The sequence below is a fragment of the Panicum virgatum genome, chromosome 8N (assembly GCF_016808335.1).
Source record: "Panicum virgatum strain AP13 chromosome 8N, P.virgatum_v5, whole genome shotgun sequence".
Taxonomy (NCBI): domain Eukaryota; kingdom Viridiplantae; phylum Streptophyta; class Magnoliopsida; order Poales; family Poaceae; genus Panicum; species Panicum virgatum.
The window spans coordinates 37,756,781-37,772,689 of NC_053152.1; the positions used below are offsets into that span (position 1 = coordinate 37,756,781).

At 43.6% G+C, this 15,909-nt stretch overlaps 1 protein-coding gene across 1 annotated transcript; it reads right to left on the reverse strand.

Moving 5' to 3' along the window:
- Positions 1–1,848: 1,848 nt before the first annotated feature.
- On the reverse strand, positions 1,849–3,228 carry LOC120685017 (aspartyl protease family protein 2-like). Its single transcript, XM_039966867.1, has one exon. The coding sequence runs from the start codon at positions 3,226–3,228 to the stop codon at positions 1,903–1,905; it is 1,326 nt and encodes a 441-aa protein (XP_039822801.1). The 3' UTR covers positions 1,849–1,902.
- Positions 3,229–15,909: the final 12,681 nt, after the last annotated feature.

Genomic DNA, 15,909 nt, shown 5'->3' on the forward strand with positions numbered 1-15,909 from the left:
CAGTAGCCGCGACGTGGATGCTCCAGCAGCACCTCCCGTCACCGAGGCCTCCTCAGTGCCGCCTCACCCTCGGCCTCCAACGCGCGCCGCCTGTGATCGCTGCCGTCGTGCATGTTCTAGCGAGAGAGAGAGAGAGAGAGAGAGAGAGAGAGAGAGAGAGAGAGAGAGAGAGAGAGAGAGAGCAGATGGGGTCTCCCGCCGGGCTGCCCCCATCATCTCCAAAAGTCAGGGGGGGGGGGAGAGATCAGATGGGGTCTCCCCCGCCGGCTGCCCCCCATCATCTCCAGAAGTCACGGAGAGAGAGGAAAATCACGGCAAGGCCAAAATCACCATAAAGGCCAAATCACCGCGAGCCTGATTCGAATCAGGAAACAACCAAATGCGCCGCGAGATTACTGCAAAAATTAACGGAGAAAACGAGACCAAAATAGGAAATAAAATGGAATTAAATACAGAAGCACAAACAGATCGGGGTGGAGAGTGCAAGCAACCAAACAAATTGGTGGAAATCAAAAAGTGAAGGAAGAAATCATGATGAACCCTAGAATCGCCTCACCTGTGCAAGAGGAAAGGGAAAAGCAACACGAGCTGAGAGAGACAGAAAAGAGAGAGCTCTGTATAAGAAAGTCGTAGAAAGCGCGGCGGGCGCGGAAGCCGTAGAAAAGCGGCGGGCGCGGACAAAATTAAAAAAAAAATGACCCCATGGGTCAGACAAAGCGGAGTGCGGAGAGGAACAAAGACATCACAGCGAAGACGGAAAGAGATCGGACGGACAGAAATTCGAGTGAGAGACAGACCAGAAATGCTCGGGTGAGCCATAGCTTTTCCGAAAAAAAAGGTGGCGCTGGGTGTCAGCAAAGGTAATGGAAATGGTTTTAATCACATGAAGACTATGGCCCATGAACTTCCCTTCCTCGCACCCACGCTGCCAATCATCCTCGTCTCCAGCATGGCGTATCCGCCGCCAAATCTGCTATCATCAAACTTCACCACTAGCTTCACCATCGGCGAAGCCTGCCATACTCCCCTACCATCTACATCCACCCACTGGATGTCCTTCACCATCCGTGGCCAGTGGCGTCCACACCGCCTTGCTGCCACTACTACAAAAATGACTTGTAGCAACGTCCCGAATTTTTTAGAGGCAGCTCAAAATTTGACCCGTTGCTACAAATAGAACGAAATTACTGCAGCAATCTATCCGCTCCTAAAAATATATTTTTAGGGACTGGTCATCCCCTCACCCGCCTCTAAAAATACTATTTAGGGGCGGGTCACCCCTTTCCCACCCCTAAAAATGGACCCTATTTTAAGGGCAGGTGCGGGAATGATCCGCCCTAGGGGTGGGTCACTCCCTCACCCTCCCCTACAAATGATTTTCAATTTTATTCTAGAAATTTGTTTAATTAAATTATAGCAAAACACATTAAAAAAGGTGAAAATTTAGCATAAACCTATTGTGATCTATAGAACAAGGAAAACATAATAAAAACATATTTCAGCGTATAAAGTGATAATGGATGTGGAAACCATTAAATTAGACTTGAGTTGTATGAGATAGTAGAATGATTGAGTTGTAAATTATGATTTTACACTCTTAGCTATTTTTCCGTGTACGGGCCCTCGGGCACTCGGCAAAGATCATGTATGTCGAGTGCCTACCCTTTGAGGAGAGCCGGCACCTGGTAAAGACCATGTGTGTTGTGTGCCATGACTTCGCCGAGTGCCTAGGGGTCCGTACCCAGCAAACGCCCTTTTTGCCGAGTGCCCGAGTTTTGGCACTCGGCAAGGCACACGGCATATACGGGGTTTCCAGTAGGGAACCATTGTATTTCAGTCAAATGGTTATAGAAGAAAAGTGATAGACTTTATTTTGGAGAGTAGTTACAGACGGATGATTATTCAAATGACCGGAATAGTGTCCTGGATGCACGACTCCGGTGCAAAGGAAACCTTGTTCTCCTTCAGGTCATACACGAACCGCGTATCCACCTGCTGCAACGCGCCGATGATGGTCCGGCGTCCCGGCACCATGGCGAGGCACGCAACCTGCCCTGCTCGTTTGTCATCCACCATCAAGAACAGGTGCTTCGGCGAGACTACGAGCGTCGCTTCCTCTTCCTCCCCGGCGAAGTGAAGCGACAGGGACTGGAGGTGCCCCTTGATCGCCTCCGTCGCCCGGACGCAGAGGCCGTAACCGGCCCGCTCGACCCTCGCCGCGCCATGGCGCTCGAGGCCCGACCACACAGCCTCCTCGACGGCGCGGTACGCCTCCCGGGCCATGATCGTCAGCGGCGTGCCGATGTCGATGATGCACCCACCTTGCCCACGGCCGTCCTTCCGGTGGGCGAACATCTCCGGGCGCACCCCGGCGAGCCTGCGCCCGCCGAGGCTCACGCCGACGAGGCTCACGTGGTACGCCGACTCGTGCGCGCCGTCGTCATTCGGTGGTGGCAGGATCCTGGTGGTCTGGTAGTGCGGGTGGCGCGGGATGTCGGCGTCGGCTCCGAACCGGAGGAAGCCCTGGCGGTTCGGCTCCCGGAAGAGGCAGTAGGAGGCGCGCGCCAGCCCGTGCGCCGCCGCCTGCGCCGCGAACTCCCTGTAGGCGAGGATGCCGGCGTACGTGTTGATGTTGTCGAAGTGCCAGGTCTCGTGGGCGCACCCGAAGAAGTACCTCGTTAAGACATGGCCGTCTTCCCTGGTGTACTCGTCGACGGAGACGAGGCCTTTGACCAATGAGACCCTCGGGCTAGATAGCTCGAAGCGACACCGATGAATGATGGGATCGGGGACGAACGGCGGCGTACAGACTCGGAAGTCGACATGCTGGAAGGTCGGCGAGAGCTCCCCGTCGAACAGGGGGCCGGTTTGGGTGGCCACCGGATGGCACGGCCGGCACTGGATCCATGTGATCGGGGCCGTGCCGTCAACCTCGAGGAGGAGCTTCCGTCTCCCATCATCGGTGCCGAAATGGACTTCCGTCGCGTGTGGAACGTTGGCCTCCGGGCCAATGCTGGTGATGTTGAGGCTGTGCTCCAAGTAGAGAAAGCCGTCGGTGCCGCGACGAACGGTGTGGCCAGGGCCCTGCTTAGCGAAAAGCGGGAGGCTAAAAGCGGCGGCCGAGCTGTTGGAGAAGGCTCTTGTGTGGTCAGCAATGGCGAGAGGGAGGTGGTGCGTGAATAATAGTGCAGTGAAGATAGCAAGAGCAGCCATGAGCTTCATCTCCATGGTTACGATGATATGGGGCAATGCAAAGCTGATACGGTTATAGAAAGTATTTATAGAGAGAGTGAGACAATCTTGGCGATGCCTATCTTAGAGATGGTATGTTGGCAAAAGACTAGAGATATGGTACGAATTCTATCTTAGAGATGAATTTGTGAGTATCCAAACAATATATCCCAGGTAGCTAGATATCCCATAAATCCAGTGTCCCGGCCGTATCTTCTTATTACACACACGTCAATATATGTCTCAGTATCACGATCAATGCTCTCTGAATAAACATGTGTCTCATATATCCAAAGGAGCTAGTGTTTTTATATCCTCTGACGTGGAGTATCCAAATGGCAATGTCCTATCAGGATTTATGTCTCTACATCGTGAGCACCTTTTTTGATATCTCAAGACTTGGTTTGATATCACATTGCACTCGAATGAATACGCGAGCATCTATCACTACTAATGAAACACTGAAGAAATCCCATTACTTGTTTTTTTTTTGCGAATAAAAAGAGATTTCATTAATTGCTCAAAGGGTCGGGAACCCCCGGTTTGTATCGGTTTCCCAACCGGTACCGCTCCTCCGGTACTAAGTGCACGCGCACTTAGTACCGGTCAGCTGGCCCGGTACTAAACGGCCCGTTTAGTACCGGTTGGTAACACCAATCGGTACTAAACTGCTGGCCACGCCAGCAGCTAGGCCGAGCAGGCGGTACTAAACGATTTTTTTTCTTTTTGATGCTTTATATTTGTTCTCTTTTTCTTTCAATTTCAATTAATTAGTATTAGTAGTCGTACTCACAGCGGTTTATGTATTCGTACTCGTACTCGTATCTAAAATTCGTATTTGTATATGGAGCAAAGCAAATAAAAAAATTATATACATACATGGATAAAAGAAATGTTAGAAATTATATACATACATGGATAAAAGACAATAATATTTACAAGTATGAATTCTCACAAGTTTTTTCCTACAAATTCTTCAATAATTCTAATCATCTGCATCGTCATCGGCACCGGCATCCTTCTTGCGGCGTTTGTTGAGTTTATCAGCTCGAGCCACACTTATCCTTGGATCGGAATGAAATTCACCTTTTGGATTTATCACCTCATCCAACAGGAATCCACAGAGTGCTTCTTGAATTGCCCTGATTCTTTCCGGTTCAATGAGGTTCTTTTTCAGTCTCCAAATCTGTCAACAACAAATAAACACCAATAGTTTAATTTAGTACCTTCATGGAATTAGATATAAGAAATTGTGACTAATGTTATACGTACTTCGAAGTTTTCTTGTGTCACCCTCTTGGTATCTCTGCAAAAAAGTGCATGTGCTCACATACGTAGTATCCGCAGAGGTTGGTTCCTTTTTTCTGTCTCAAACACTATATACATATATACATGTTATGAAATATTCATGCTGTTTGAATAAATGAAAGTAGATGTGCGATATTCGTACCGGCTTGTTATAGTTGAATTCAAGCTCAGTCGGTGTTGACGCGACTCCTAATTGTGTTTTGAGGAACCGAGACCATGCCCTTTGCATGATGTCTACGAGATTTTGATATAATTCTGGTGGCTTATTCAAGGAGTCTCACATAGTAACTCGGGACCGATCGATTTTGATCACAAGTAGGATCCAGTGGAAACTGTTGATATATACATATGAATACAAGAAATGTTAGATATATACACTTATTGGCTAGTTGAAGTGACTCAAAAAGTGAAAGGACTCACTTCAAGTTGTACGGCAATAGAATGAATGTGTGATCATACTGCCCTTCCAAGGACATGACTAAATTATTCTCGGTCCGATTAGGATATTGGCGTACACACTCCTCATGTATAACATTCGGATCTAAGAAGCCAACGTTGTAAATCCCGCTCTTCCGGCATTCTTGCATTTTCATCCTGCACGATTACAAATAAAAGGAGGGAATGAGAAATCTAAACGACTTTGTAGAGCTAGAGTATACAATTGACAGAAAACACTTACATAGACCATACACTGATGAGGGACTTACAAGCAAAAATCAATCCAAATGTCATCCATTCCCCGATAGAAATGGGTATGTTTAATTCGAGCAGCTAGCATTATATACCCATCTGCACATGCTTTCAAGTACCACTGTTGTAACTCACGCATTCTTGTTGGTAGGGTGTCAATCAACTCTGGCCACATCAGAGGTTCCCCCAGTACAAATGGCTCTCTTCCTGCCCCTTGGTGAACCGGGATTTTTTCCTGACCTAGGAGTTGAGCTTTTGTGAGATTCGTTTCCTTGACAAACTCAGCAGTAGCTTCATCCTCTTTTTGAAAGCACTACTAGAGGGGTACGCTTTGTTTGTGTTGTTTGACGAGATGGGGGACTTGGTTGTACCTCCGATTACTCTTCTTCTCCCATGATTTTGTAATCGAGCGGTCGTAGCCCGACATCAGTGGAAGCTTTGGTTGGCACATCATGGATAGATAGAATTTCTTCGCTGCCGAATCCACTGGTTCCTTTGGCGGAGGCTTCTTTGGCTTCAATTGCTTGCGCATGTCTTCTTGCACCCAAGCCTCCAATTCCTCTGGAGTCATTTCGTAACCTGACTTCTCTGGCGCGGGCTTCTCTTTCTTCTTTCATTCTTGGGTCTTCTTATATCTTGGAGGTGGCGGTGGCGGCACCCAAGCAGATTTCTTCTTCTTTGCGGGGCGAGGAGATGGCGGAGGCGGACTAACACTAGGCTCCCCGGAAGCGGCTGATGACGGCAATGGACTAACGCTGGGGTCCTGGGCTGCGGGCGGTGACGGTGGATCCACACTGGGCCTCGGAGACCCTTGAACAGCTGGCAGTGACCTCGGAGACGGGCTAGGATCCCTTCCTACAATTTTTATGTATTGTTTTTCCCAACTGATCCAAGTGTGGAAGGTCTGTCTTAGTTCCTCTTCTCAATCGCCTCTAGGGATCTCGAGGTCGAGGTCTTCCCATCCTTTCTCGACACGGTCAACCATGACTCTAGCATATCCTTCTGGAATCGTCATGCCATGGATTGTCCCGCCTTGAACAGGGAATTCAGTAACCCCATGAGTGACTACTTTCAGTATCTTCCTTAGCGGAAATAGAAGCTCACAGGGGGTCCTCACGGCGATGTCGTCCATGGGGTAATGTTCCGCAACCGTTTCCTCTCGATCTGCGGCTGGGTGTTCCATTGAAACGACGCTGCTACGACGCTGCGAGCCGACGGGGCTAGTCTCTAGCTGAGCTGTTGATCTGGCTTTTGGTGGCTACTGTTGGCTAGCTGTAAGTGCACCTTCGATTGAAGCAACCCGTTCTTCTAGGGCGCGCACCTTCTCTGCTACTTCAGCCTTTCTTCTCTGTCGGCTTTGATACGTCTCTATGTCGCCACTGAAGCCATGCTTCCATGGAACTACGCCCATGCCTCGCACAGGTCCTATGTGTTCCGGTGTGCCAAGAGCTTACGTCAGCTCGTCTTTCTCTCTGTCTGACTTGAAGCTGCCTTCGGACGCGGCCTTTAGTGCCACATCGAGCCTATCGGCTGCTTCCCTTATGGCATCGCTATTGACGAACGACCCATCTTCCATATTCAATGAGCCTCCATAAGCATAGAAGTAATGTTTTGCTCACAACGGCCAGTTGAAAGTCGCCGGTACGATTCCTTTGGCAACTAGATCATCTTCCATCTTCTGCCATTTCGGAATCGCCGACGCATATCCTCCTTGCCCAAGATGATGGAAGTGCTTCTTTTTGCTCGCATTCTCCTTGGCTTGGGCTGTCTTCTTCTCGCTATCCTCGGACGACTTGTACTGCACGAATGTCTCCCAATAAGGATGTTGATTCTTGAAGTTTTTCTCGAAGTCCGGCGTGAGTCCCTTCTTAACATAATCTCTGTTCAAATTTTTCTTGAACGTCTGAAAAGCAATAGCCATCTTCTTCTTGACCCAATCCTTAAACAACTGTTCTTTGTCCTTCGGAAAGGTGAAGTGCCGTTTGACATCTGCCCATAACATTTCTTTCTCGGTCTCGGGAACGACGTCAGCATCGATATCTGTGGCTTTACTTTTCTTCCATAGCTTGAAGCTAATGGGAATGTGGTCCCTGACATAACATCCACATTGATTCACCACCGTCGTCTTCACACCCTTCGGAGACTTTGGTTCACCGTCAGGATGCAATGAAGTGATAATAGTGTGCCCCTCCATGATTTTCTTCGATCCTCGTTTCCGTTTTGGTTTCCTAGTCGATCCAGATGCCTAAAAATATGTATTTAGTATGCATTATACTTACATACAGAATTAATGCATATGTTTATATATATAAGCACGAATTGTATATACCTCTGCGCTATCATCTTGCACAGTCGTTTGTTCTGTCTAGTTATCATCGCCATCGCCAGTATCTTTAAGGTATTGGCTGCCATCGTCCTCGGCAGCATCCTCTTCGTTGTGGTGCGTGCACGTACCAATTATGCCCGCAAGAAAGGCCTTGTCGTCATCATGGCGAAAGGGTTCCATTTCGTTTCCTATGTGAAACAACATATGTTTGATATGCAATTTTGTACTAATTAATAATGTATAAAAAAATTACAAGTGCACCTTCGATAAAGCCGCACAACGCATACATGGACAAAATTTCTAAAATTTACATCATATACATCTTATATACAATGTGCCCTAGAATTTTATAAAATGTGTCCTGAATTTTCTAAGATTTTCTACTAATTACACCTGTTTATAGTATAGCAAACTAAAATTTACAAAGAAAATTAGAAGTTCAATAGATAAAGCTGTACAAGACAAAATTTACATCATATACATTTCATAACATACACAATTCAAAAATACCAAATAAAACAATAAATGTGAAGCTCGTAAAGACATGAAGTTTTCTACAATATATAATATTTTTGTACAATATCCATAATTACTCCAAGATATAAAGACATACTTCTATACAATATACCTAAGCAATAATTTTCCATACATTTTCCTTAATTTCTCTACATTTTCCATAATTTTCCATACATTTTTCATAATTTTACATACATTTTCCATATTTTTTCTACATTTTCCATAATTTTTCATAATTCCTCTACATTTTCCATAATTTTCCATACATTTTCTACAAATTTCAACAAATTTACTACATTTTGAACAAATATCTATAATTTTCTACAAATTTCAACAAATTTCTACAATTTTCACTAGTGCGTATCGATTCCTAACATTTTCCAACTATTTTCAGTATTTCTACGTATATATCTACCAATTTCTTACAAACTTTCAACAAATTTACTATAATTTGAAAAAATAAATATAATTTCTACAAATTTTCTAAAATTTCTACAACTTTTCTTCAATTTTTTACAAAATAGAATACTACTTTAAACTAATTAAAAAAATGGCTCACGTCAGCACATAGTAGTGCTGACGTCAGCCTGAGGCCTCACGTCGGGGAGGCGCGAGGCAGCGGCGCCGGTTCGGAGCGGCGGCGGGGATGAGGCAGGACGGAGGGCGGCGGCGCGGTGGAGGCACGGGTGGCGGTGCAGCGCGGAGGAGGCCGGCGCCGGAGGGGACGACGCGACTACGAGCGGCGGCGGCGCGCGCGAGGGCTCCGGAGGGGGCGGCGCGGGGCCGACGCGAGCAGTGCAGTGCGGTGTGGAGGACCTCAGGCGCCACACAGGGGGCCCGACGGCGGTGGCGGCGGCGGTTTGGTCTCTCGCGTCGGGGGGGGATGGCGACGAACGTCAAGTCCCCCCAGTTATATAGAAGAGGCAGTTTTGTACCGGGCCATGGATGCGCCCGGTACTAAACTGTCTACTGCGACGTTTAGCACCGGCTGGTGGCACCAGCCGGTACTAAATTTTCCCGTTTAGTACCGGGCCGTGGCACCAGCCGGTACTAAACGTCCCCAACAGGCGGGAAAATTTTGGGCGGCAGTTTAGTACCGGCTACAACCATGGCCCGGTACTAAACTCCCAAAATAATTCTGTCTTTTTCACTTTTGTAATTGTTTTGTAATTATTTTGTAATTCTTCATAATAGGTTTTATGTGCAATAAAATTTAATAAACGATTAAAAAATAGATATATGTACTATTTTCACCATGCAAAATTATATTATTATTGTTAAACATACGTTAATCCTAATAGTATTAGTCTTTGCACTAAATTCAAAGTATTGACACTAAATTTCAAATTTCAATTCGTTTAAATATGTTTTATGTGCAATAAATTCAATAAATAATTAAAAATTTAGTACCGGTCAAGGGCATCGCCCGGTACTAACCTGTCCCATCTGGCTTGAAAATTTTCACGTAGCTCTTTAGTACCGGGCTAAGATTCAGCCCGGTACTAAACAGCTAATTAGATAGCTCTTCTGTTTTCTTTTTGAGTGTTTTACATGTTGTTTATTCATAATAAATTAATTATAAATACAAATATATGTTGTTTTCACCATGCAAAATTATAAATCTGTATTATAGGTCACTATGTTGGATATATTTAATGTGTATGCACTTAATTTATCATATTGAGTCCAAATTTTTTTTATATCTGTTTAAATTGTGTTTTCTGTGCAAACTATTATATAAATGCATAAAAAATTTAAATCTCAGTTATTTCATACATGTTAATTAAACAGTTAATTAAATAGATTTTATGTTTTTGGGTGTTTTATCATATATGTGCATGCACTTAATTAAATAGATTTTCTGTTTTAATTATGTTTATCACATTGAGTATGCACTTAATTAATTTATCATATTGAGTCTAAATTTTTTTATATCTATTTCAATTGTGTTTTCTGTGCAAACTATTATATAAATGCATAAAAATTAAAATATAAGTTATTTCATACACCATATATTGCATCAATCACTTGGTTACATGAACATGAAAGTATAACATAATGATTACACATCATTATTTAATGGAACGTTGACAACCTTTCTTTTTACGAATGTCCCTTGATCATGATCGAGGCGTAAGTAAGGAGCGTCCTCTTTAGACAACAGGATGCTAGGGTCAACATCGACAGAGAATGGAGGACGGTCGTAAAACTGATCAAAGTCTTCTGACTTGTCTGAAATGTCTTCAACTCCAACGATTTTTCTTTTTCCTGGAAGAACTATGTGGCATTTTCGCTCGTCGTCGGACTTGCCTTGATTTTTCTTAGGTTTGCTTGCCATGTCCTTCACATAGAAAACATGCGTAACATACTTAGCGAGGACGAATGGTTCGTCTTTATATCCAATCTTTTTGAAGTCCACAATTGTCATTCCATACCGGTCTATCGTTACACCGCCACCTGCTCGGTTCACCCATTGGCATCAAAACAAAGGAATCTTCAAGGGGCCATAGTCAAGCTCCCATATTTCCTCTATGTCACCAAAGTAGCTGTCCTTATTTCCATCATGGCCTATTGCATCAATACGCACACCACTATTTTGGTTCGTGCTCTTTTCATCTTGGGCTCTTGTGTAAAACATATATCCATTGATCTCGTGTCCTTGGTATTGCATGATTGTGGCTGATGGTCCCCTAGCAAGCCATTGTAGTTGTAAATCAATCGTGCTGTCACCTATGAGTTTTCTTCTTAGCCAAACCGCAAAGCTATCTATGTGATGACGTGTAATCCATGCCTCAGACTTCCCTATGTTTTCATATCGGACAATATTGTTGTGCTCATCCATATATGGGGCCACGAGGGATGAATTCTGTAGAACGGTGAAATTTGCTTTGCGGATTTCACTTTCAGGGATGTGCATATTAGATTTCTTACCTAGTGTGCCCTTTCCTTTCAATCGCCCATCATAGCGTGACATGGGGACCCCAATTGGACTAAGTTCATCAATGAAATCAACACAAAACTCAATGACCTCCTTTGTTCCATAGCCCTTGGTGATACATGCTTCTGGCCGAGAATGATTCTGAACGTACTTCTTTAAGACTGCCATGTATCTCTCGAAAGAGAATATATTGTGTAGGAATATAGGACCTAAAATGTTTATCTCTTTCACAATATGAACCAGGAGGTGGGTCATAATATTAAAGAACGAAGGTGGAAAGACCATCTCAAAACTGACAAGACATTGGTCCACATCATTCTATAGCCTTGTGAGCTTATTTGGATCGATTGCCTTCTGCGAAATTTCATTAAGAAAGGCACATAGCTTCACCACTGCTAATCTTACATTTTCTGGTAGAATACCCCTCAACGCGACTGGAAGCAATTGGGTCATCAAAACGTGGAAATCATGAGACTTTAGGTTTGTGAACTTTTTCTCTTTCATATTAATTCTTCCCTGAATATTCGAGGAGTAACCGGACGGTACCTTCATATTGTTCAAGCAATCAAACATGCTTTCCTTCTCTTTGTTGAGAGTGTAGCTAGCAGGACGTAAGTAGTGCTGTCCATTTTCTCTCTTCTCAGGACGTAGGTCTTCTCGTTGTTTTGTTTCTTTCAAATCATGTCTTGCTTCTAGTGTATCTTTTGACTGCCCATACGTACCAAGGAATCCTAGCAGGTTCACACAAAGATTCTTTGTCAAGTGCATCACATCGATTGCGTTGCGGACCTCCAAAACATCCCAATATGGGAGCTCCCATAGTATGGACTTCTTCTTCGACATTGGGGCATGGCCGTTTTCATCATTCGGAACTTGTTTGCTTCCACTGCCCTTTCCAAACACGACATGGACATCCTTCACCCTCGAGAAAACACGCTTCCCGTTTCGGAATATAGGCTTAGCACGAGTTTCTGGTTCCCCTTTGAAATGTTTTCCTTTTCTTCTTAAGGGGTGGTTGAGGGGAAGGAATCGACGATGACCCATGTACACGACCTTCCTACAATTTTTTAGATACAAGTTGTCGGTTTCTTCTAGACAATGAGTGCATGCCTGGTATCCCTTATTCGACTATCCAGACAGATTGCTAAGTGCAGGCCAATCATTGATGGTAACAAAAAGCAATGCTCGCAGGTCAAAATTCTCCTGTTTGTACTCGTCCCAAACACGTACACCTTCCTCCTTCCACAGCAGCAAAAGTTCATCAACCAACGGTCTTAGGTACACGTCAATATCAATGCCCGGTTGTTTTGGGCCTTGGATAAGCACCGGCATCATCATGTACTTCTGCTTCATGCATAGCCAAGAAGGGAGATTGAACATATAGAGGGTCACAGGCCATGTACTGTGACTGCTGCCCCACTCGCCGAATGGATTCATTCCGTCCGTACTTAAACCGAACCTTATGTTCCTTGGGTCGTTATCAAAATCTGGGAAATCTCTATCCATGTTTCTCCACTGGGACCCATCCGCAGGGTGTCTCAGCATCTGATCTTGCTTACGCTCTTCTTTTTGCCACCGCATCAATTTAGCATTGGATATATTTCTGAAAAAGCGCTTCAAACGTGGTATTACTGGGAAATACCACATCACCTTAGAGGGAACTTTTTTCTTGACGGGCTCCCCGTCGACCTCACTAGGATCATTTTGCCTGATCTTGTACCATTTTGCATCATAGACAGGATAAGCATCCAGTTTCTCATATTCTTCGCCTCGATAGAGAATACAATCGTTAGGACATGCGTGAATTTTATGTACCTCCTATCCAAGAGGGCAAACAACCTTCTTTGCTTCGTATGTTGTAGAGGGCAGTTCATTTCCCTCTGGAGGCATGTTCTTTACGATTCCAAGTAGCTCCTCAAATCCCTTATCGGTGACACCATTTTCTGCCTTCCACTGCAGCATTTCAAGTGTGGTACCTGACTTTTTAAGCCCTTGCTTGCAATATGGATACAATAATTTTTTGTGATCCTCCAACATCTTCTCAAACTTCTTTGACTCCTTTAAAGTTTCACAGTCTCTTTGTGAATCCACTAGAACCTGACCTAATTCATCAGGTGGTTGGTCTTCTGCTGCATTTTCACCAGCCTCGTCCATTTCTTCAGCATCATCCATGGGTTCATCTTCAAAGGCTCCCGCTTCATATAGATGAGCCCAGTCTGCAATATTATTATCATCATCTTCTTCACCATCTTGCATCACAACTCCAGGTTCACCGTGCTTGGTCCAAAGAGTATAGTTATCCAAGAAACCCTTTTCATAAATGTGGGCGTGTAGAGTGCTCCTCTTAGAGTATTCCTTTTTATTTTGGCAAACGCGGCACGGACAACACATAAAACCTTTCGATGACTTGTGGGCCTCCGCCGCATCGAGAAAAGACTTTAGACCATTAATCCACGCCATGGTGCACCAGTCACCGTACATCCATTGTCGGTCAATCAATCTACAATTTTGAATTAAGTAACAACATTATTTTACTTGTATTCATATCATTTAAATTGGCACATAACATAATGAAATACAAAAGCCATTTTTGCGAATTTAACATTGAAATACAAAATTAATAGAAGTCCAAATTAATAGATACATTACACTACATGCTTAAATTATAGAACATGATAAATAGAAGTCCAAATTAATATATACATTACACTACATGCTGGCTACCTAATACAAACTACTCATCATGAGATATTTGGACCAATGCCTCGTGGATTGCCTCGCGAAGTCTTGACACGGAACGGTCATATTCTACCAGCCCCAACTCTTCACGTCTTGCATTATATAGAGCCATCAACTCACGATCATCATCAGTACCATGCAACTCGACATTAAATTCACGACAAAATTTACAGCTTTCTTTGCCAAGGGAGAATATATAAAAAGCTTTCTTAATCAAACGACGAATACGACTGCTAACAAGACCAACACGCTCTGCAGGGTGGAACTCAAACGAATGACCAGTGCGCTCCAATTGATTGCGTACCGCCGCTTGAGCCGCAGCTCGGTGCTCAAAGGCATCATGTTGCAAAGGCATTTCTAATAAGTAATATTAATAACATGTCAATTATATGTCTCATTAAGAAACAAAACTAATTTTAGTAAACTAATCAAATAAATATAAAAATCTTAACAAATTATTAGAATTAAAATGAAAACATAAATTGTAAACCATAATTATTTTGACACTCTTCAGTTCAATGCGATCACGTCGTTCCACGCCATAAGGGATGCGCAATCAATGTTCGCGGCTTTCTTTCAGGCTCACTTTCTCTAAAACCATCGAGAAGAAAAAATGTTTGTTTCGAAACATGTCTATGTCGTTAACCTTGACTCTGCGGTGATGACACAGACATTCGGGGCTAGTATTGACATCCACGACACAGTGCGGTACAATAGGACCCGATGAAGGATTTCATTATTGGGACCAAGACCGTACTCCTTCATCGCGTCCTCATATATACCGCACCGCATTGTGGATATCGATGCTAGCCCCAAATAGCAGAGTTTTCACCGAAGTATTAAGGTTAACGATATATTCATGATCCGAAACATACATTTTTTAAACTTCTCGGTGTTTTCAATATGAGCCCCAATAAATACATCATTAGAGTGACAAAATAATGCAACTAAATGCATAACAAATACCAAACTAATTAACCATGCCACTTGAAAAAAATTGAAAAAAATCCGAACAAATTATTAGAATTAAAATGAAAACATAAATTAAAAACTATAATTATTTTGACACTCTTCAGTTCAACGCGAACATGTCGTTCCACGCCATAAGGGATGCACAATCAATGTTCGCGGCTTTGTTTCAGGCTCACTTTCTCTAAAACCATCGAGAAGAAAAAATATTTGTTTCGAAACATGTCTATGTCGTCAACCTTGACCCTGCAGTGATAACACTGACATTCGGGGCTACTATTGACATCCACGACACAGTGCGGTACAATAGGACTAGATGAAGGAGTACGGCCTTGGTCCGGATGATTTCATTCTTAACTGGCTCAAAAGGAGTGGATTTCATAATTGAGACCAAGACCATACTCCTTCATCGCGTCCTCATATATACCGCACCGTATCATTGATATCGATGCTAGCCCCGAATAGCAGTGTTTTCACTGCAGGATCAAAGGTTAACGACATATTCATGATCCGAAACATATATTTTTTAAACTTCTCGATGGTTTCCATATGAGCCCGAATAAATACATCATTAGAGTGCTAAAATAATGCAACTAAATACATAACAAATACCAAACTAATTAACCATGCCACTTGAAAAAAATTAAAAAAAATCCCTATAAATTATCCACATTGAAACTATCCAATACACCTTCTCCAAATTCAAGTAATGGATTCTATACATCTCAAATCCATGCATAAATCAAAGAAATCGTGCTCATTCTATATATTTCTAAAAATCACAAATATTTCAAACTACAGAGCATGAAACAAATAATAAATACCATCAAACAAGAGAGGATGATGACTCCTAATTATTTTGACACCCTTCAGTTCCAGGAGAACAATCTTTTCAATATCCAGAAACCATCTAGAAGAAAAAAACTTTATTTCGGAAAATGTATATCTTGGTAACCTCGACCCTGCGGTAATGACAATGTCTTTCGGGGGGACACGGTGCTGTACAAGGATGTCACCAATCGGCCAGTCGCAGCACCAACTTTTCCGGTTAATAGGAACACAGCACTAGGCACAGGCAGCGTGCTCGTTGATATGCTCTCAGTGCAACAACGGCCACGCTGACTGCGTCAAATGCTTTCTTCGTATCAATCGGAAGTGCTGGTGATGCGACCAACCGATTCGCGACGTCCAT

Excerpts from the sequence above, each read along its gene's own strand:
- LOC120685017 (XM_039966867.1), bottom strand. The coding sequence starts at position 3,228 with ATGGAGATGAAGCTCATGGCTGCTCTTGCTATCTTCACTGCACTATTA.